Source organism: Microtus ochrogaster, chromosome 7 (assembly GCF_000317375.1).
Source record: "Microtus ochrogaster isolate Prairie Vole_2 chromosome 7, MicOch1.0, whole genome shotgun sequence".
NCBI classification, from domain to species: domain Eukaryota; kingdom Metazoa; phylum Chordata; class Mammalia; order Rodentia; family Cricetidae; genus Microtus; species Microtus ochrogaster.
Genome location: NC_022014.1, coordinates 69237219 through 69259199, shown reverse-complemented (window position 1 = coordinate 69259199; position 21981 = coordinate 69237219). Strand labels below are relative to the sequence as shown.

The following is a 21981-nucleotide window of genomic DNA, read 5'->3' as shown; positions in this document are numbered from 1 at the left end:
TCTCTCTCTGTCTCTCTCTCTGTCTCTCTCTCTCCCTCCCTCCCTCCCTCTCTCTGTCTCTGTCTCTGTCTCTGTCTCTCTCTCTCTCTCTCTCTCTCTCACACACACACACACACACACACACACACACACACACTAAAACCAGCCTGAAAGGTGGGAAGACAGGTGAATACTCACTTTCCATTATGTTCTCAAAACATGGCAAAGAGAAGAAAATTGGGTCAAAGAAGTCTTGGAAGGACTCTCAGAAGGATTCGTCAAGCCCAGGTCTTCCTAAACCTTTGAGATAGACAGGGCCTATCTTTGTCCACATTCAGCTTCAGTATAACATTTGGGAAGGAATGAAATTTTGGAGCCAGCTCTATAACCCTTTGTAATTCTGCACATCTTTACACTTCTATTTCCTGGCCTTTACAAGGAAGGTGTATGACAAAATGCATACATGTAGGTGGATTTAGGAGGTAGTCACATTTTCTCTTCCTTTCCTCATCTTTTTCTAACACTAGAACTTGAGACATTTTCCACGTATCTACTTATTATTTTATGCAATAAGCATTAGTAAGGGCTTTCTGTTTATCATGCACTTTGTTGTAACCACACACAGTCTGATGCGGTATAAAAATTACTGGGTGTGGCAGTGCACAGTTCTGATTTTAATGCAGGCAGATCCATGGGACTCATTGGCCAGCTACCTTAGCCTATACCAATGAACAACCTTGTTTCAAAAAACCAGGGTGAAAAGAGCCTTCTAGGAAATGACACCTAATGGTATCCTCTGGCCTTATGAGCAAATGCATATGTGAACCTGCACACACATGTACACACACACACACACACACACACACACACTATTGGGTCAAAAGGAACCTAGACTTTAGATTGAAAGAACCAACCTCATACAGGCCCTATGCCTTCTATCAGTTATTTAAAGCACAAATTCATGTGCAAATACCAGACAACATCTTAACCGGCAGACACCATTTGCTCATCTAAACAGATTTTGCTGCTCCCTCTTGAATGCATCCATCAGAGAACTCTGGCTGTTATTAATTCACTGTGCAAAGGTGATCAACATAGGCATATTCATTGATCCCAATCTACTAAATGGCGAACTAAAAACCTTCCCAGACGTGTAAGCCAGAGTATCTGTGTAACATCTAACTTTCTCACATCATCACTAGGCTCTCAATATTCTTTTTAAGTTATAGAGGGCAACAACATGGGACACACAGAACAGCATGACTATGTTAATATTGCTACTTGTTTATATATAATCCGTGACCACTTACTTTTCCCCATTACGCTCTTCCAAGTGGATAACTCACAGTCATTAACTTTCAGGAAGCTCCTATATATCACAGCATCATAGCACTAAGCCTTTTGGAAATCCATCACAAATCAGTACATGGATGACATTGATGTCTTATTGCTATTCATTCCTTCTGGGCCGTTTTTAGCAGTTAATTTTTTCTAGATCCCTGCGGTGCTGAAATATGGCTTGCTCCACTATCTGTCCTTTTTGTAATCACAAAAGGAAATCTTGGCAGTTGTCGTATATTTCACTCTTGAGGAAAATGCCCAGTAATGCTTTGAATTGATTGAATGGCATGGGCTCAAAGCTGCCTAGTGAAGCGCCATTCCCTCACTTCCTCATAATGCTTTTAATCTTAACTTTTTTGGGGGCTCAGAAACTGTGATGTAATCATTAAAAGACAGTGTGTAGGATAAAGATCTCTTGTTTAGAAAATCCTAAGAGATGCCTCCCTCCTTGCTTTGTGCTTTGGAACATGCCAAGAACAGGCATTTCCAGCGCCGCTTGCCATGCTGTGGGAAGAATAGTGTCACTGAGAGGAAGCTTGGGCAAGGGTAGGGGTGGGCACCTGAGGTTATAAAGCAGTTCAGGAACATTCAGGTTATGGAGTATCAAAAGCTTACATTGATAAAGATATGGAGGAATATGGCTTGTAGGAAGGAAGGAAGGAAGAAGAGAAATTTTTATAGAGACGTTAGAATGAAGGTTAGAGCAGCAAGATTCCCACAGAACCTTACGCTCCCTCCACCCTCCAGACTTTGTGGAGCAGGCCACAGAAACTGGAGTTGGAGAGTATGGGATCCCGAATGTAAGCAACTCAGCCTGCAGCTTTCCGTAGCCAGCCATCCTGTGGCCTCTAGACTCATTCCTGCTAAGTACAGTTCTGATAAATCTAAAACGTTTTTCACTTTCAGCTACAATCATCATTATTGGTGATTCATTTGGACTGGTTCCCCAGCCTCTGTAAGCATTGGTTGTAGTACTCTGGGAATTACCCTGACTCCTAAGAGCATCGCTATGCCGGTAGATTTGAATCAGCCAGTATGTTAGAAAAACATGCCACCAGATGCATAGCATTCACAGATTCCTGTGGTGTGAACACTTCTGTTGTGATGTGTTTAAGTTGCCAACTTGATATCACTGATAACGGAGGTGGGAAGACACACAAAATGGGCTTTGAAAAGTTGGTGTAGGATAGTTTAATTACTTTTGATGTGATTATGAATGATGTTCCTCTGGTTTTCAGTCTTGTGTCATTAATATATAGGAAGGCTACCAAGTTTTGTATATTAATTGTGTATCCCATCACTTTATCCAAAGCATTTACGGTGCTAAGATTTCTCTGATGGAGTCTCTAGGGTTATATCTACAAACAAGGATACTTGACATTTCCCTTTCCATCTTGCTGCTCTAGTTAAAACTCTCTGAAGACATCATACACACCAAGAAATCAAGCAGGAGCTGAGCCAGAAACTTCTGTGCTCACTAGTACTGGCTGGGAGAAGGTAAGTGCTATCCAGGTTGCTAGCGGGGGGTGGGGGGAGTCATAAAGGGCTACCTAGCAGTCATAAAAGCTGCTAGAGGAGAAAAGTCATCAACTGTCATTCTGAGAAGCCTGCATGCTGCAGTTCTGATGTGCCGGGAAAGATGTGCCCGTTGGTCTAATAGTGTGCCATGACTGTCCTGGGAATGATCAACTACTTTCTCATTGAATTTGAGGCCTGTTGAATAAGACTAAGCACAAGCCTGGTCCTGTGGTACTGTAAATCTGCTCAAAAACCTACGGCTGGAGACTCAGGCTCTAGGGAATAACATATTACTCGTGTTCTGCTAACTGGATATGTAGCCAGGCTACCTTCGAAAATTTATGTTTATATACATAGACCAGAGATGCTGTTAGCCTGGGTCTTGAGACCACAGACCAGTGCTGCTGTCAGCCTGGTCACAGAAGCTTCTGTTTGCATAGGGAAGTAGTTAATGTAGCCTTACAGCTGGTCAAAGTGCTGATAACAAGTGCTCAGCCATAAGCAGGGTGTCTATATGATTTTCTCGAAGGATAAGGGAACATCACAGAAGAGAGGGTAGAAGGAAGGAGAGCTGGAGGATGGAAAAGAATGCCACAAGATGCTGTCTTCTAGATGTAGCAAGGCCATCACAATCACTGGTACACAGTAGATGAGATTACTTGCACAAGACTTGCATTAGAAAAATATGCAAGAAGGAAGGAGGGCAACAAATTGAGGAAAGAGTTGCTTAGCAAGACTACTGGGAGTCATGAAGATGGTTATTGGCAGTGAAGATGCTCACAGTATGCTCTATTCCTTCTTTTAAAAAATTGCCAAAGACTAAGGGGCACCGGCAGTTGCACCAGGATTTATCTCTATTGCTTGTACTGGCTTTTTGGGAACCTATTCTCTTTGGATGGATACCTTGTTCAGCCTAGACATAGTAGGGAGGACCTTGGACCTTCCCCAAAGCAATGTGCCTTACCCTCTCTGGGGAGTGGATAGGGGGTGGGGTGTGAAGAGTAGGAGGAGGGAGTGGGAGAAGGGGAGGGAGTGAGAACTTGGATTGGTATGTATAATGAAAAAAGAGTTTGTTTTCTTTTAAAAATACAAATAAAAATATTAAAGAATAGCCAAAAAGTTAACAAATTGAGACTCAGGAAAAAAAAGCATAAAGAAAGGAAATGGAGGAAGGAGAAAAAGATAACTATAAAATTGTATAAGCTAACACCACTGGTTCCCCCATATATAAATATTACCTGCTTGTAAATACTATGGGTGGTGGATCCTTGTAGAATACACTAGAGACTAGTGCTCTAGTCCCTAGGCATGAGGGTAGGAGTTCCCTGATGCTACACACAGGAGGTGGCTGTGAGCTGATGCTTTGACTAGAGTCTTGTTCAACTCATGTCTTGGTTAAGTTTCTCCAGGACTCACTTCCCCTGTTTCCATGTAGTTTTTTCCTGAGCACTTCTTTAGAGCATCATTCTAAATCTGGTTTTAGAGATCATCAGGCTGTGGAGACAGAGCTGATTTGGAATTGATAATTCTTCCAATTCTATTGTATCCCATTTTACACACTGTGAATAATTTCAGACTAATAATTTCAGAATGATGATCAACAGACACTGAGCTGGTTTTTATATTCAATCTTATCTAACAGCCAAAGAGTAAATAAAAACATGTATCAAGTAATGCTTACTTCTTTCCTTCAAGATAACCTGAGTTGTTTGCATACCTTGCTTGTCTTGAAAAACAATGAAAATAGCTAGTTAGTTAATAAGTAAAGAAAGAATTACTTTGTTTCGGTTTTTAAAAAATTAGTTACTGAGGCTGAGAGATAGTTCAGCGGCTAAAAGAATTTGCTGTTTGTTAAGAGAACCTAGGTTCAGTTCCCAGCATCCCCATGGTGGCTCATAACCTTTTGTAACTCCAGTTGCAGAGGATCCGACGCTCTCTCTGGCCTCCAGGGGCACCCTGCATGCACATGGTACACAGACATACATTCAGGCAAACCTCCATACACATGAAATAGTTTTAAAACAATTAAAATTTAATTTTATGAATATTACAGGGGAAAGTAGAAATTAAGGAAGCTCTGGTCCTTAGATATAATGGGATTTTTTTTACATTAACATAATATTTTGGAGTAGGAGAGATGCTGCTAGCTTTATAAGTGTCTATCAGGTATAACTCAGTAAAATGTGTTCAACTCCTAATAAAAATGAAGTCATGTACCCACATCAGATGACATTACACTTGTTTTGTGTATGCCTTAGAGTATGTGAGCTGCAAGGTTGGCATCCAGAAATGACTAATGTCATACTAAATGTTACATATGAGAAAGATCTGAGTCAATACAGCAAATGATGTAACACATTAAGTAGAGGTTGCTGACATCAACAGGATGAAGCTGGGCACCTACAGAAGAGCCGATGTGCTGAATGGCTCTGCTCCTGACATCATCTGCAGTTTGGGTCTTGTATCCTGCATTCTACACCATAAGGACGGCATTAAAATCTATCATAAAGAGGTGGGTTACTCTTAATATTGTATGAAGCATTAGTAAAATTTTATCTATATTACACTCAATTTTCATCAGAAAAATTAAGTCTGATTATCTATCAGATACTCAATTATTTATGCTCTCTAAACTCAACATTGTATGATTAAATATTATGTCTTAATATTTCTTATATTCTCTTAAGGAAATTATTCTCAGTTTCTGGGTGACTGGGATTCCCCTGCCCATTCAATATCATCTTCAAGATCACATAGTTATGGATCATTATATATTTAATTACAATGTTCTGTGAAATGAGAACTCATTCCTTGGTGGTACACAAAGGAGAAGGTACTGTTTTCTTGGTCATGTGTATTCATGATCAGAAGAGGAGGAAGAAGATTAAGAGAGATGGTGAGAGATGAAAGAGAGAGAAGAGGATATCTCATGTGAGAGAAATGGATGTGAACAAGAATGAGAAATTGAGTGATAACAGGGGAAAGGATGAGACATATAGAGGGAAGAAAGGAACAAGAAACAGAAGAGGGCTGCCGGGTGATGGTGGCGCACGCCTTCAATCCCAGCACTCGGGAGGCAGAGGCAGGCGGATCTCTGTGAGTTCGAGACCAGCCTGGTCTACAGAGCTAGTTCCAGGACAGGCTCCAAAGCCACAGAGAAACCCTGTCTCGAGAAACCAAAGAAAAAAAGAAAGAAAGAAACAGAAGAGGGAAGCAAGAAAAAGGATTACTAGCCAGAAGGTTGGGATGAGAATTAGATGCATTTATAAACCATGAAAGCCCACAGCCAGGTGTTTCCTTGGGAGACTTGTCTAATGCCTGCATTGATTTCCTGAATGATATTAAAAGGTAAACAGCACAAGGGGCTGCCAAGACAGTGAGAAGTAACCCTCAGCCCAGACTTAGGGATGGCAATGGTACCCGTCACAGAGCAACTCTGAACTGAGTCTATACTCTGACTCAGAACACAGCACCTGAGTCTTCCCCATTTAGCACATCTTTTATTACCGCATTCCTATCCACTGAAAACTTGCAATTCTGAAAGCACTACTCCAAGAACAAACACAATTTCCTTGGCTTCATTTATTTATCATTAATCGAAACATTTTCTTGGGCAACATGCCTTTTGCCCTGAATTGTCCACTCCAGCCAATCATAAGGAAATTATACTCAAGGAGAGAGAGTTCTGCATTTGCAAATTTTGAGAAGTAATTTTGGTAGAGAAAGAAAGAAAGCAATGCATTTTTTTTTCCAATCTGAAACTAGTGCTTCAAAGGGAATTTTTCTTAAGGAAGGGGTAACATCCTCATTATATCTTTATTCCAGGGTCAGCCTCAAGAAAATACATTTCTTGTGCCCTGTCTAACCACTATAGAGCTGCCAGAATCCCAGGTGGGAAGGATGAACTCAAAATTCTCATCTGAATTCAATGTGTTCAACAATCTCAAATGGCCCTTTGTGCTTGTCAGAACTCTGACTTTCTGTGGTTTCAGTGTAACAGAAGGCCATTCAATTTCCACACAGCTCTGGTTCCTGTTTTGAACTGAAAGCTTGCCTAGGCCACTTGTAAACACCAGGGCTAGTTCTGCTTAGCTGAGGATGCATAGGAAAAGAACAATCATAAAGCATTTGAAATTACTACTTAAGATAGTTTCCCTTCAGATAAGTTGATAGATATATACATAGAACAGAGATATACAGATAGACAGACAGACAGACAGACAGACAGACAGACAGATGTATGATAGATGGATAGATGAGTGAATCGAGGTTTGGATGAATAAATAGATTGATGGATGGGAAGATAGAATAGATAAAACTTAAAATACACAGAGAGATGACAGACAGATGGATGGATGGGTGGATGGATGGATAGATGGACAGATAGGTGGTAAATAGATAAGTGGATGGGTGGCTGGGTAAATGGATGGGAAGTGTAAATGGACATTCATTTTTTTTTGCCTCCTAGATTTGAATAATCACACAGAAACTATATTAATTACAGCACTGTTTGGTCTTTTAGCTCAGGCTTCTTATTAACTAACTTTTACATCTTAACCTAACCCATTTCTATTAATCTGAGTATCACTAAGCTGTGGTCTACCAGTAAGGTTCCGGTGTGTCCTTCTTTGGCAACTACATGGTGTCTCCTTGACTCTGCCTACTCTCTCTATTTATCTCTTCTAGACTGGCTATATTCTGCCCTGCCATAGGCCAAAGCAGCTTTATTCATTAACCAATAAAAGCAACACATATACAGAAGGACATCCCACATCAGGGAAGTTAGGACAGGAAAAACTTAGATGTCAACATGCCCATTCTTCTTGTAATCTCTTTGCTCCTTTTCTTTACTTCTCTCTCAATGACTTTCCCAGTACTGAATCAACTTCAGCATTGTAAGTTCTCACTTCTAGAACATCTCTTAGTGAAGGGTATTTCACAGCCAGGGTCACACTCATAAAGGTAGAGTTCCGTGCCCTAAGTAATCATGCTGAATTATCCTGGCAACTTTTCCAGGATCTTTACTCACAAGAAGCATATTTTCATGCATTTCATCCATATTTCTCACACATAGCAATTTTACAGCCTATTGTGCCCATCTAGATCTGTGGTTCTTTTTAGAAATATATCATGAGGGGAAAGTGTTACCCTTCATGCTCATGGAGTTTCATTCTCTAGGGTTGGGAGCCACTAACAAGGTGTCTCTGAATTCTTCATCTATTATCTGAAGAACTTGACACATCTGTTACCAACTCTAACACGAGCATTAGCATCTTTGACAGAGACATTCAGATGTGTGCTAAGCTGTTTTTTTTACTAACATCAACGACAGTACCTTTGATATCAGATAACAATTGTATAGGATGTTTTTACTTACTGATGTCTGATAGCTTACCCTTTAGCCTGCCTAACAAATGTGTTTTTTCTTGTAGAAGGTGGATGTCAGTATGATATATGAAGCTGGGAGAAGGCTGAGTTCTCACACATGGCCAATAGGTGGCAATATGAAACTCAAACCCTGGTCTCAATATGATTTATCTATGGACATCTCTTCCCCACCTACCCCTTTCTCAATGGGCATCAATGTGTTGTCACTGCTTCTATTTCCTCTAACTTCAACTTTCGAAATCTCCCTCATTACCTGGAAGCATCCATTTATTCTAGACATTATTCACTAAGATTATGAATCATTTCTCCCTTCATCCTTTTCCTTGGCTCTAAGCCCTCCTCTCACATCTCTTACGTGTCATTCAGAAATGTTATTTCTGTCAAAACTCCCCATGCAGTCTAGTCTACATCTTTCACTTCTACCCGTTTCTTTCTCTGCTACCGCCATTTGCAATCATATTACTATAATTTCTTTTTAAGAACCACCCAATCGCCTAGTGTTATCTTCTATGGAGTAATGAGATCGTGTCTCCATTTTAAGTATGATGGTTTAAAATTCTGCCCTTTGAAGTTTCCATATCCACATCCGACTGCAAGCATAGCTTTCTCTGATATACTATCCACCATACCTTCATATTTCCTCACTGTCTATGTCACATCACTCACCTTTTCCTTGTTGCTTCAAGTTAGATTTCAGGAAGTAGACACCTCATTGCTTTTTTCAGAGCAAAGACGTCATCAGTATGTGAAAACGACAAAATACGGATGAGTAAGAAGTGCATGTACTTTTCAACAGGGCTGGTGCTAAAGAACTATTCTATATTGTAAATATATATAAAACCATGTACATACAGTTTCCACATCAGGGTTTTTGTGTAAAAAGTGTATGGTGTTTCTAAGCAGCTTGATGAGTTTTAACCAGGTGAGAAGCATTATCTGTGGATGTTCATCATAGTATTCAGTAAAATCCAGTGCCACAGCAACCTCATTCACATGAAAACCTGGATCCGTCTTTACATTTTTTTAATTTTGCATACTTGGGGTCAGAGCATCCGACATGTTTTCTTTTAATTTATTTTTTTAATTTTATTTTACATTTCATCCACAGTTCTCTCTCCCCTCCTTCTGCCCCCTCCCTGTCTCACTTCCAGCTAAGACTCCTAGCAATGGTGGAGAGGGAGCCCAAACTGGCCTATAATCAAATTGGTAAATACCCCAACTATCATCATAGAGCCTTCATCCAGCAACTGGTGGAACCGAATCCAGAGATCCACAACCAAGCACCATGCCAAGACCCAGGAATCTAATCAAAGAGAGGGAGGAGGAAATATAGGAGCAAGGGAGTCAGATCATGATGGAGTAATCTGCAGAGCATCTGACATTTTAAAGGCTTTTCTGAAGGCTTTGTTTTATTGTAGTCGCCCTTTTAATGCTACCTCTTTCTCCATCACTTCCATAAAGCTTGGTTCATCTAACACAACTTCCTATCCCCCTTCAAAATTAATGGCCAAATGATTAACTTGCTAATTAATAATTTCATCGTTTCTTTAGTATCTGTTTTACTATTATCTCAAATAGTTTTTAAAAACTAATTACTCCCATGTACCTTCTGTCCATGTATATTTTCCCTCCAAATAAATCTAAAAATCTTTGGAGGACTGGAAATAACTCAGACAAAAAAGGTCTCAGGACACAGTGATATATACCAAAGATATCAATAATTATTCGTGGTCAGCTCAATTGGGCTATGAGCTTCATGGGAAAATGTAACAGTGGAAGATCGCACCTATAAATGCAATTCGCATTCCCTATGTTTTCCAACATCTCATGACAACTACAATACATGAAATTTAGTTTTAGTAACATATTCTGTTGATGACATTGGTCCCATTCATCATGAAAGCATCCCATATTTTTCTCACTTTGAATCATAACAACTCTTGAATAAGTCCACATAAATCCTCCCATTGATAATAGATGATAATATTACACTAATAAATCTCAGGGATCTAAATGAAAATATAAAAACCTATTTATCCCAAGAAGCTCCTTATGCATGGACAAAGTACCACAGATGATAAAGCAAGTCCTAAAGAAAATATTAGTGAAGTACTTAAGCCAAATGAAGAAGGATTTGATCATCAGTCAGAGATCAAGAGAATTTCATGGTGGACGTGGCACATGAAGTCACAGGGAGTGGATATTAAAGAGGCAGGGTATAAAGGCCTCAGTCATGCCAAGTGAAGGGTACACTGTTGCCAAAACACTGGTTCCAGTGACATACATTCAGAGAAAAAATGAGTACGATAGCCTCATAGCCTCACTTGGTACAAGAGATACACAGAAAGCATATGCAGGATATGTCTTTAGAAAGATGATACGCAGCTGAATTACAGTGGCTGCAAATATCATACTTAAATGTTTGTTGTTTGCTTGGTGTGTGTGTGTGCATATGCATGCTTGTGTGTGTGTGACTATGTGTGTGATATTGTTGTGTAACAGTTTCCTTGGAGAATGAAACATTCCATTCCACAGGAATGCTCCTCAATCAGGAAGGTAAACAATTCAAAAGAGCTTCAGGAAGTACCTGAAACAGACCAGACCCACTAGGTTCCTCCCAGCCAGAGTATGCAATAAAAGCTGAGAGCCACTCTTGCTCAGAAGAACAGAGGCAAGCTAAAAAGAAGACTCTGATGGTAGGCTGAAAACTTCCTACAACTGTGAGTCAAAATTAATCTCTCCTCCCTTAAATTGTACAAGTACAGTGGTTACTACAGTGCAAAACTAACCACTGTATTTATGCAAAATTGACTTTAAGTCTTGAAAAAAATCTGCCAGTAATTGTTAAAATTCATGAGTTGATTTAGTAACTTTATATAGAATAGATTTATTAGTTCAAGACTGGTTTAAGGGGATCATACTAAAAGTACTTTATTAATTTTCTTCAATAACTTCATACATGTATATAATATGTTCTAGTCACTCTCAACCTCATCAGTGTCCCTTCCTCCTTATAGGACCCTGTCTCATACTCAAGTCTTTATACTTTGTTTGTGATCCACCGAATTTAGTCAGAGCCATTTGTGTGACCCTGGATTTTGAACTGGCCACTGGAACCTGATATTTTCTGTACCCATAGATGCTGTGGGATTTCCCTCTGTATGCTTTGAATGTCATTGATTAATAAAGGAACTGCTTTGGGCCTATAGCAGAGCTATAGGGAAACAGAGCTAGAAGGGGAAAACCAAACTAAATGCTGGAAGGAAGAAGGCAGGGTCAGAGAGAAGCCATGTAGCCATGCTGGAGACAGATGAAACTTTAGCCAGTAAGCCACAGCCACGTGGTGATACACAAATTAATAAAAATGGGTTAAATTAATATGTAAGAGTTAGCCAGTAAGAAACTTGAGCTAATGGGCCAAGCAGTGATTTAATTAATATAGCTTCTGTGTTATTATTTTGGTATTCCCAAATATTGTCTATAAATGTTTGTTTACATTTAAAGGGGGTTATGCTATAGAGATTTGCATTGGTATGGATCTTGTTTATTGACAGAAATTTAGGGTAAATTTTGTTATATGTATTTCTGATCTTGATTAAGATATTGTGTTTATCCAGCTCATTTAAAACTGTAATATATAATTAAGAAATATAGATAAATGAGAAACATCTATAAAAGTCAAACTTGTAGTCATAGTACATTTTCTAGATGTACAGGGATATATTTCAGATGGATAGTCATTCTTCAAATCTTTAAGAGACCTTCAAAATATGGCATTTAAAATGTTTTAAAATCTTAGGACTTTTCATGACTATCAGACATACCTGCTCCTAGCAGCACCAGTTATTTCAAGAAGAAGATGGGCATCAAAGAGACTTCTTATGGAAGCCTTGGTTAGCCGTTTGGGCAAGAAACTGTTCTTTCCTGGCCTGCTTGATGAACTGGAGATGCAGGACCCACAGAGAAATGACTGCTGAACTTGTCTAAAGGTGAGAAGATCCTTTGGGGTTCCTGCTTCATGAAAGAGTCTGCTAGACATTCTGCAGGACACAGAAGAAAGTGACTGATAAACTGCCAATAGAGGCGGAACTGTCTTTGAAATTTCCTGCTTCATGGAAAAGTCTGCTGAATACTATGGGTGTGTAGGCTGAAGATAGATGCCCCAATGGTACAGAAGAACTTTGGGTGACTGTCCAGGTAGCAAGATGTCTCTGTCAATTCTAGAGTTTTGGAAGTTGCTTACAATGTACTTCCTGTTTACTTAGGTAATATTATATCCTTCTGGAGTCTTTGATGAAATTGAAAAATTTATAGCTATAGTTTTCCTTAGTTATGATAAAAGATAAAGTAAATAAACATTGTAACTAATTATTGCTTGATGCTTGTTTTGCTGTATGTAATCTTGCTATGTTAAAGTTCAAACCTTCCTTATTATTTAAACAGGAAAGGAGAGGTGATGTGGGATTCCCCTCTGTATGCTGTAAATATCATTGGCAAATAAAGGAACTGCTTCAAGCCTTTAGCAGAGCTATAGGGAAACAGAGCCAGGCAGGGAAAACTAAACAAAAGCTGGGAAGAAGAAGACAGAGTCAGAGAGAAGCCATGCAGCCCCACAGGAGTCAGAGGAAACTTTAGCTGGTAAACCACAGCCACGTGGCGATACACAAATTAATAAAAATGGGTTGAATTAATATGTAAGAGTTAGCCAATGAGAAGCTAGAGCTAATGGGCTAAGCAGTGACTTAATTAATCCAGTTTCTGTGTGATTACTTCGGTTCTGAGTGGCCGGGAGGAACAAGCAGCTCCCTGCAACTCACAGACGATCAGCAGTTATTTTGGTTTCATTTTTAAAAATCTCACATATTATCTTAGACTACCTCCTCAGAGAAGAAAATCATTGCTTATGAAATATCATTGAGCCGGGCGGTGGCTGCGTACGCCTTTAATCCCAGCACCCGGGAGGCAGAGGCAGGCGGATCTCTGTGAGTTCGGGGACAGCCTGGTCTACAGAGCTAGTTCCAGGACTTGCTCCAAAACCACAGAGAAACCCTGTCTCGAAAAACAAAAAAAACAAAAAACAAAAAAAAAAAACAAAAAAAAAGAAATATCATTAAATAAGCAACTCAAAAGGTGAAGGAAATGACTATTATTTAATAAAACGTATTCTTGGGAACTGAGGTGATAGCTCAGTAAGTAGAGTGCTTATTGCACACACAAAGGGGCCTGGATTCAGTCCCCAGGACTATATATAACAAAACACAAGTGTGCTGATGCGTGCTTGTAATACCGTGCTGGGGAGAGAGACACAAGAGGCTCTATGAGGTCTGCCAGCCATCCAGCCTACTTGGCCAGCTCCAGCCCAGTGTAGGAATCTGTCTGATAAAACAAGGAGGGCTTCGTCGGGGAAACCACACCTAGATTGTCCTCTGGCCTGAACAAGGACATGGATACATGCACAATACACACATGTACACACATGCGTATGCACAAACATGAACATGCACATACATGTATTAACATATATAAGCAGAATTTCTCTGTGATATTCAAGTTACAGAACATTTTAATTCTCATCTAATCATTATTGGTCCTGGCTGTTCTCACCTTGGGGTTGGTTTCAGTCCTTGCCTATATTAATAAAATCCCTTATCCCCCTCATCCAAGCTCTGGGTTAAATAAGATAAAGTAAAATAAACATAAAAAGATAAGCAGACCCCTTGGCAGAGCTGTTTCATGGTTTTGTGCAAAAAAGACACATTTAAATGCCAGAAGAAATAATGTTCACAGATAAAAAATGTGACATGAAACACACTTACTGGGGTGCATTTAACCTACTGACATCTAACTGATCTCAGGTTTGAAAAAGTGGCACCTTCTCCCAGTTCTACAAAACATCTCGTCTAACAGGGTGATTTTCAAACCCTTTGAACTGGACATTTCTTTAAGGCAAAAGTCGAAAAATCAGAGAAGTGTTCTGTCTGAATCCTTACTTCCAAAACAAGTCATTAAACACCAGCTTTCCAAAGCTTGAGACGTGATTTAGCTATTGTCTGTCAAGTTTGGGCTTTTCATCTCCTGCCTTCATGTATATTTTATTTCCTGCCTTACATAAATATAAAGGGCACCACCAGCCAGCTCTGAGCTCGTCAAACCTCTGACAACACAAATAATGCCAGATATAAATATTTTCATTGTCACAGCAAATGTTTCCAAAATCGCAAACTCTGATGCCTTTGCAAATTGATTTGGAACAGGTACAATGTACTGAACTGAAAATGATAAAAAAAAATTCTGAAAAACAAACAAAAGGCCCAAATCAACAAAAATATTCTAATATATGAGAAACAGATTTCTTTTTTCCCAATGCATTAGAAGGAAATGGCTCTTTCTTTGTTTTATATCAACGCTTCCTTCTAAGATGACACAACCAAGGGAATCTGCATTCATTCTGTGCCAATTTGCCATTTTTCCTTTCTACTCCCAATGCATACTTTACCTAAAATCACTTTGAACATATACTGCAATGTTGTCCTATCTTTTAAAAATAGTATTTTAATTAGCATACAAAATAGTGGGTTTCATTATGACATGTTCATGTATGTAAATCATTGTCAATTGATCATGCCCACCCTTTTATTGACCCCTCTTACTCCTACCCACCTCACTGGACCCCTTCCTTTACTAAATATCTCCCCATATATATACACACATATGTGTATTTGTGTGTACAATGTCTAGACTGCACATGAGAGAAAACACAGTGTTTTCTTTCCTCCCCTGAGGTGCCCCACGTTTTCCCTTCTTATACATTATATACAACAAATGCATAGCCAACATTGAACTCTGTAGAAATACTAATAACACTTTGTTTGATATCAAGGATGAGCCAAAGGTGTCTACTTCTTCAAAATTGTGGTTAGAGTCCTTGCTAGAGCAATAAGGTGTGAAGGAAATACAATGGAAATAATCAAATAAAACTAACGTATCTTTATTTGTGCATGATATCATCTTATACTTAAAAGACTCCAAAGACTTCACCGGAAAATTCTTAGATCTGATGAACATTTTCAGCAAAGTCAGAATAGAAAAATCAGAAGCTTTTTTTTTTTTTTGGTCTGCCAATAATGAACATGCTGAGAAAGACGTCAGGAAAACCATTCCATTTGTTATAAATAAACTGATAAAATATATGAATGAATGTCACCTGGGAGGAGAAAGAGCTATACAATTAAAACACTGGGCATTCCACAACTTTTAGGAAATTATCCATTTCACCAGTTTCAGGACTTGATGTCTGCTTTCATCAACATCTTCTGCTCTACCCACAAGCACCTGGTTTCGGTTTTCATGAAACACAGACAGCAAACATGTCTTCAGTGTTTTTGTGTATGTTACTGTTTGCCCAGGATGAATGGAGAGGATGTTGCCTGTCATCCTCTCCAACAAAGAAAAGATAATTCAATGTTTGCTTAAGCTGAAACTCTCACTTATAAATGCTGATCAGAAAAGTAACATGCCTGTGACTTCAAATGAGCAGTTTATATAGAACAAGTTGTATATGTGAGCTGTATCGAGATTATTTTAAAATTCATAAAAATATAATTGCCATTGGAGCAATTAGAATGGTTTTGTTCAAAACAAAACAAAACAAAAAAACCAAATCATCATTTCCAATTTTTTTTTCAAGACAGGGTTTCTCTGTAACTTTGCAGCCTGTCCTGGAACTAGCTCTTACAGACCAAGCTGGCCTCGAACTCACAGAGATCGGCCTGCCTCTGCCTCCGAGTGCTGGGATTAAAGGTGTGTGCCACCACAGTCTGGATCTAAATAATTTTTAAAAGAGCATCCAAATACTGCACAGCGAAATAGTCTCAATCTCATATGCAATGACTTGATGTTTTTCTACTTGGAAACATGATTCATAGCCATGTGTATATGTGTAACATATGTGTGTGCATGTGTGTGTGCATTTGCGTGTACAAATGTGCTAACCTGAATATATGAATGTGGAGGCCAGAGGCCTTTCACACTCCACTCTAGGTTCTGAGACAAGGTCTCTCACTGAACATGCAGTTGGCCATTCTGGTTAAACTGGATGGCTAGCCAGCCTGGGTTCTGCCTGGCCTCATCTACCATTCACTGGAGTTTCAGGTACTGTAAGCATGTCCCCTACTAAAGGAACCACTCCAGTCCCCAGCAATGCTGCTCAAAACCTGGTACAGTTGCTAACAAGTTTTTGGTGAGTCATCATTGTGTGTGTGTGTGTGTGTGTGTGTGTGTGTGTGTGTGTATGACATGGTAGAATACATGTTTCAAAATATCAGAAATGGTAAAAATGAACATCCAAATAGAATGGTGTGGATGGGTAACAGACTGCAGAGAAGGAAGAGGGGCAGAGCTTGAACAATCCAGTTGTGGAGAAGAATCTGCCAGGAAAAACAGGCACCTATAATTTCAGTCCTAGCTTTTTTGCACACAAGTAACTTTTTGTTCTCTTGAATTCACAACAACAAAATCACCTTCAAACACAATTTTCTATGCGTGTGCATTTCCCCCAATTCTAACATTCTAGCCAACAGTAAAAGGCAGTGAAACAGAAACAAGCCAGCAAGAGAAATACCAGATTCTTTCTGTGAGCAGCCCCCAAAGGCACTATGCCCTTCACAAATTAAGGATGTGTTCCTGGCGGGAGGGAGGAGAGGTCCAAGACTGAGTCTGGAATAGGAATCACAAAGCATAGCTCAGCATTTCCGGGCAGAAGGGAGGATTCTTAACCAGCAAGATGCCCCTAGGAAGATTAATTATTGATTTTCTTATAAATCATCTCAGGTGATTGTTGTTTGTTTTCCCTCCCAGGATGATAAACGTCTGATTTTACTTTTGTTAAAATAAATTCCTTCTACTTCAGTGCAATTAAATGAAGACCAAGAGAAGAAATCTCAGAGGAAAGATTTTCCAGCATGGTAGGCAAGGGAGTCAACCGCGTTGAGTTCCGACCTTCTTAGGATACCAATGGTTAGGACCACCAACAAATTCCTGGTGGTTTTGAGTTGAGAGACACATGGGATTATGAAGGAGGAAAAGCACTATTTGGACTTAGTTATATTTGTCAAGTATGCTTTTGCGGTCTGTTATCATCACAGAAACCAAGATCCAGAAAGCCAGCCTAGACAATTAGCATCACCCATTGTCATGGAAGCAACATTGTGGCATTGTGCCTTACCTTCCTGCCTCCAGTGTTGATGCGCAGAGGAGTCAGAAAGGGATCGAAGATCATGTGACTGGTCTCTATGTTGACGGGTGACTGTCGTTTCCCCACAGAGCAAAGATTCCAAGCTGAGTTCACCAATCCCCAGAAAGAAGGAACTAGGAGTAAAGTGAAATTGTAGGATTAGGCCGGATGGAAAAGTAGGGGAAAAAAAAGTAATATATTAAAAAGAAACCCAAGTTAAAAGGTGGTAAACCAAGAATGTCAAGTAATATTCTGACTCAAGGACATCTCAAGGTGTTGCCATGGTATTTTCCCAGACCTCAATCCTGGTCAATTCTCCTGTATCATCTTCATGATCTCTGAAGGTCAGGTTTTCTTACTTAACTTCATGCACACCCTGTAGCCCATTTATTGCATTCATGCTTTGGTATTAACATTGTCTTTTAAGGCATATCCTCTTTGCAATGTGTTCAAAGTACACCAAGTATTTAACAACTCCAGAGAGGATGCTCTGTTCCTCTCCTAGGTGGAAATGATGTGAGAACCGGTGGTGTCCAATCTTGAAGGCATCTGAAGCTTTTCAAAGCAAGTGTCGTTTGACATACACAAGGTGTTTTTCTGTGAGTTGTCAAGACCAAACTGAGAGAATGGTTTATTTTTATGACCCTCCAATCAAAACTAGACAGGAGCTTAGCAACTTGACTCTATCTGTGTTTGGTTCAACGTTGTGTCATTAACCTAGTGTTCCAGCAACTGGAAAACGTGGTTGTTTGAGAGACAGGAAAAAAAAATTACATCAAGGGCTGAGTGCAGATAGCCAAAGGAAAACTGTCAGCTCACTTTCAGTAGAAATTTGCAGTAGAAATACCTATTAGTATAATTTTAAAAAATAGGATTTCCAGTCTTGTTTCCTTGTATTTAACCGTTAGTGGAGTTATAGGAATAGTTAACGCTCAAAGTTTATGTTCATGAAGAAACTATACCTTTAGTATTTTCTGTCTCATTAGTATTCCCCTTGAAGTGCAGAAGCCATGCATCCCCCATTTTTCCCCGTGAGTGTTTGGTCATTCATCCACTGATCAACACACAGTATTTGGAATGAGGTCCTACCTTAGTGTTTTGCCCCAGGTTAGGCTGAATCTCAAGGAAAGAATAAAGGATAAGAACAACGTGAACCAAAACTTGAGACTGATTGGAAGGTGCGGTGAGACTATTGATGAAGTGCACCCCGCTCTGCCTTAGAGGAGTGGCCGCAGATAGTGACTATTGATGAACATTGCAATCATGCCATAATCTTCTTATGTGCTTGCCATCTCAGAAACTCAGGTTGAATGCAGATGTTAACTTACCGGCCACCATGCCTGCTCGTATCATGATGGGAATAATCCAAAATCACAGAGCGGTCTAGGAAACACTTGTCAAACAATTGTATAACTCCGAAGAACTGTGATAGATGGGATGTTTAGTCCCACGAAAACCATACATTCAATGACCTTATTAGCTCAAGTCAACAATGGGCAGAAGCAGATTCCCAGACAAATACTTCAACACCAGTATGTGGTGGGATTTATATCTGATGTGACTTAATCCATTCCAAGGAGCCTCTGGTGGCTCTGTTCCCTTTAGGTTAATGAGTTTCAGTCCATTTCCTCAACATGAGCAATTTTCAATATGGCAGCAATGGCCAGAGGGAGAAGAAGGAAGAGAAGAAGAGCAAGAATAGAAGCAGGAAAACTTCCTTGTGGACTTGTGCTTCCTTGATGCCCCCATTTCTTATTGTGTGAACTATGGTTTCACCAAAAATTTCCTAACGTGTTTACACGATGCCACATCTCAGCAAAACTAAGATATCTAATGAAGTTTTTGCAATAAAAATGTACTTTTCATCCTTAGTGTACCTTACACACTAGGTGTGGAGGTTGTGTTGTTTGGGACTGGGCACCCAACATCAGTTATTTTCTACTAGTTGATCAGCTGTGGCAGCTGAGGCTTTTTGTAATGGTCTCCATCTGCTGCAAAGAGAAGTTTCTTTGTTGAGGTATGAAAGCAACATTTCTCTCTGTGTGTAAGGATAAGTACTTAGAATAAAATTAGGAATTGCCTTGGTTTAGTAAAATGCCAGTAGTACATTGTTCTCTGTGATCTCACTAGCCCTGGATAGGTTTGCATTACTGGGCATTATTTCTCTCCTGTTGTGTGGGCCTTACGTCCAATTAGTCAGCTATTACTGCAAAGAGATGAGTGCTACTATTGCTCCTTTAGTAATGTCTTGCCTGCCGGTCATTGTTGACATTCACAGGTGTCACCTTTAGGGCCTATTGATTACTTCCCTCCCCGAAAAACAGGCATAGCACCTTTTCATACTATGAGAGAGAGTCCCCAGGAAAGCGGCTTCTAGATTTCTTCCAGCTCAAACTTTCTGGGTCCTGTGCCCATGGTGTCTGAAACAGGGACTTATCTTCAACTTCTAGGAGGCAACTAAGGGCAACAGCAATAACTTACATTGTTTTGGGAGTCTCTTGTAATTCCTTAACAATTTGAAAAGAGTTTTCTCATGGCTGGCAGCGATTTCTGAAAGATCGTCTATGGCTTTTGGGTGAAGAATTAATCTCCTTGAATAGCACAACTTCATTCACACACAAACACACACACACATACACATACACACACAGGAGAGAGAGAGAGAGAGAGAGAGAGAGAGAGAGAGAGAGAGGAAGAAAGAGAGATGTAGAATATACATATGTGTGTATACACACATTTATATGCATTGCATACAATTTATTTTTTTATTTTTTAATTAATTAATTTATTTATTTATTAAAGATTTCTGTCTCTTCCCTGCCACTGCCTCCCATTTCCCTCCCCCTCCCCCAATCAAGTCCCCCTCCCTCGTCAGCCCAAAGAGCAATCAGGGTTCCCTGCCCTGTGGGAAGTTCAAGGACCACCCACCTCCATCCAGGTCTAGTAAGGTAAGCATCCAAACTGCCTAGGCTCCCACAAAGCCAGATCCTACTGTACATATGATTTTAAATAAACATAAAACAATATGACTCCCTATGGCTTTTTCAGACATACTTAGTGTCATTTATCTCTCTCCCTTCCAAATCAAAGGCTTCTTTTTCCATTTTTCTCTTCAGAAACCTGTATCCCACTATTGTCTTTTTTAGAGATCCCCAGCATCGTCTCCCTTTTCACCTTCCTGATATCTGTGGTTACTCCAGCTTCTATACTCTTTGATAATCAAGATAATCTATCTATGGGATGTGTGTATGTGTGTGTGTGTGTGTGTGTGTGTCTGTGTGTGTGTGTTCTCTGTAAGGCAGCTTTAATAAACACAGTTACAGCTGGTGCACATTGCATTTCATCTTCTCCCATGAAAATCATTAACAAAAATAATTCTAGCCCCGTAAACAGTGTGTAAGCTGCCTTTGTGTGACACCATGGGTGAGCAGATGCTGCCATGCCTTGCTAATAAACTTCATACCCAAAAAATCCCCCCACAAAAAACACAAACAGCAAAAACTTTATGTGAACATCTGCCTTTGCTTTTACTGGGCACGGAATTCTTTATGACAGTTTCAGGGTTTTATATCCCCTCTTCACCATCAAGGCCCCTGTCTCTCATTCTAACCACCTGCTTAGGAACCAGAGAGTAACTAAGAAGCAGTGTCCTTTGCTCATTATGTCCCTCATCGGCCCAGCACCTCAAAGGGTACCGAGTTTACTCACAACTGAATGACTGGTTTTTAAATCAACCATACTTTATTTTGTTCAGAATTAGAAGGCACCTAGAGATCATTTTACCTCAGTGCATCCATGGCATGGGAGCCGCAGATCAGAGGGTAAAGTACTCTACCCTCAGTCATACTTACTGTCAGGCAGGGGCCAGAAAGTACAGAGAAAAGACCAGAATCAGCTCTGAAAACTCCAATTGCCACAAAAGGTCCACTCCTCAAAATATTTCTCTCTCAGAGGCTCTGTCAGAAGCAGTGGGATATGCCCAGGGAGGCTCAGAGTTCATTATTGCCCTGACCTTTGCAAGACTTGTGCTTCCATTTCTGTTGGTCAATCAAGAATAACATCAGTGTCTATTTGGCAGTTTAAACCAATTTCAAAGGCGAAAGTCCAAATGTAACTACATCAAAAATCAGCTATGTCAAATAAAGGCAGGATTTGAAAGCAACTGAACAACTGTGAGATACCACAGAAAAAAGGATGGAGGAGAAAATTATGTTGAGGTCAGGGGAGGTGGCAAGATTTTGGGTTCCCTCTTCAGAGCCCCGGGAAGGTGCAATGAAAGGTACTGGTGCTCCAGAGCCTGGAGAGGTGGCTCAGAGATTAAGAGCACTTTTCGTGCAGAAGATATGTGTTCCGTTTCCAGGATTACAACTGTCTGTAATTCTAGACTGAAAGGATTCAAAGGACACCACCCTCTTCTGGTTCCTATGGCTGTCTGTCTGTCTGTCTGTCTGTCTGTCTCTCTCTCTCTCTCTCTCTCTCTCACACACACACACACACACACACACACACACACACACACACAC

General features: G+C 39.9%; 1 protein-coding gene across 1 annotated transcript in view; it reads right to left on the bottom strand.

Annotated features, from left to right (window-relative positions):
* Positions 1-21981, bottom strand: part of Ca10 (carbonic anhydrase 10) — a 478661-nt gene that overhangs the window by 268938 nt on the left and 187742 nt on the right. Inside the window, exon 3 of the mRNA XM_013347571.2 lies at positions 17450-17592. Coding sequence (XP_013203025.1) covers positions 17450-17592 — 143 coding nt within the window. The remainder of the gene's footprint in view (positions 1-17449; positions 17593-21981) is intronic.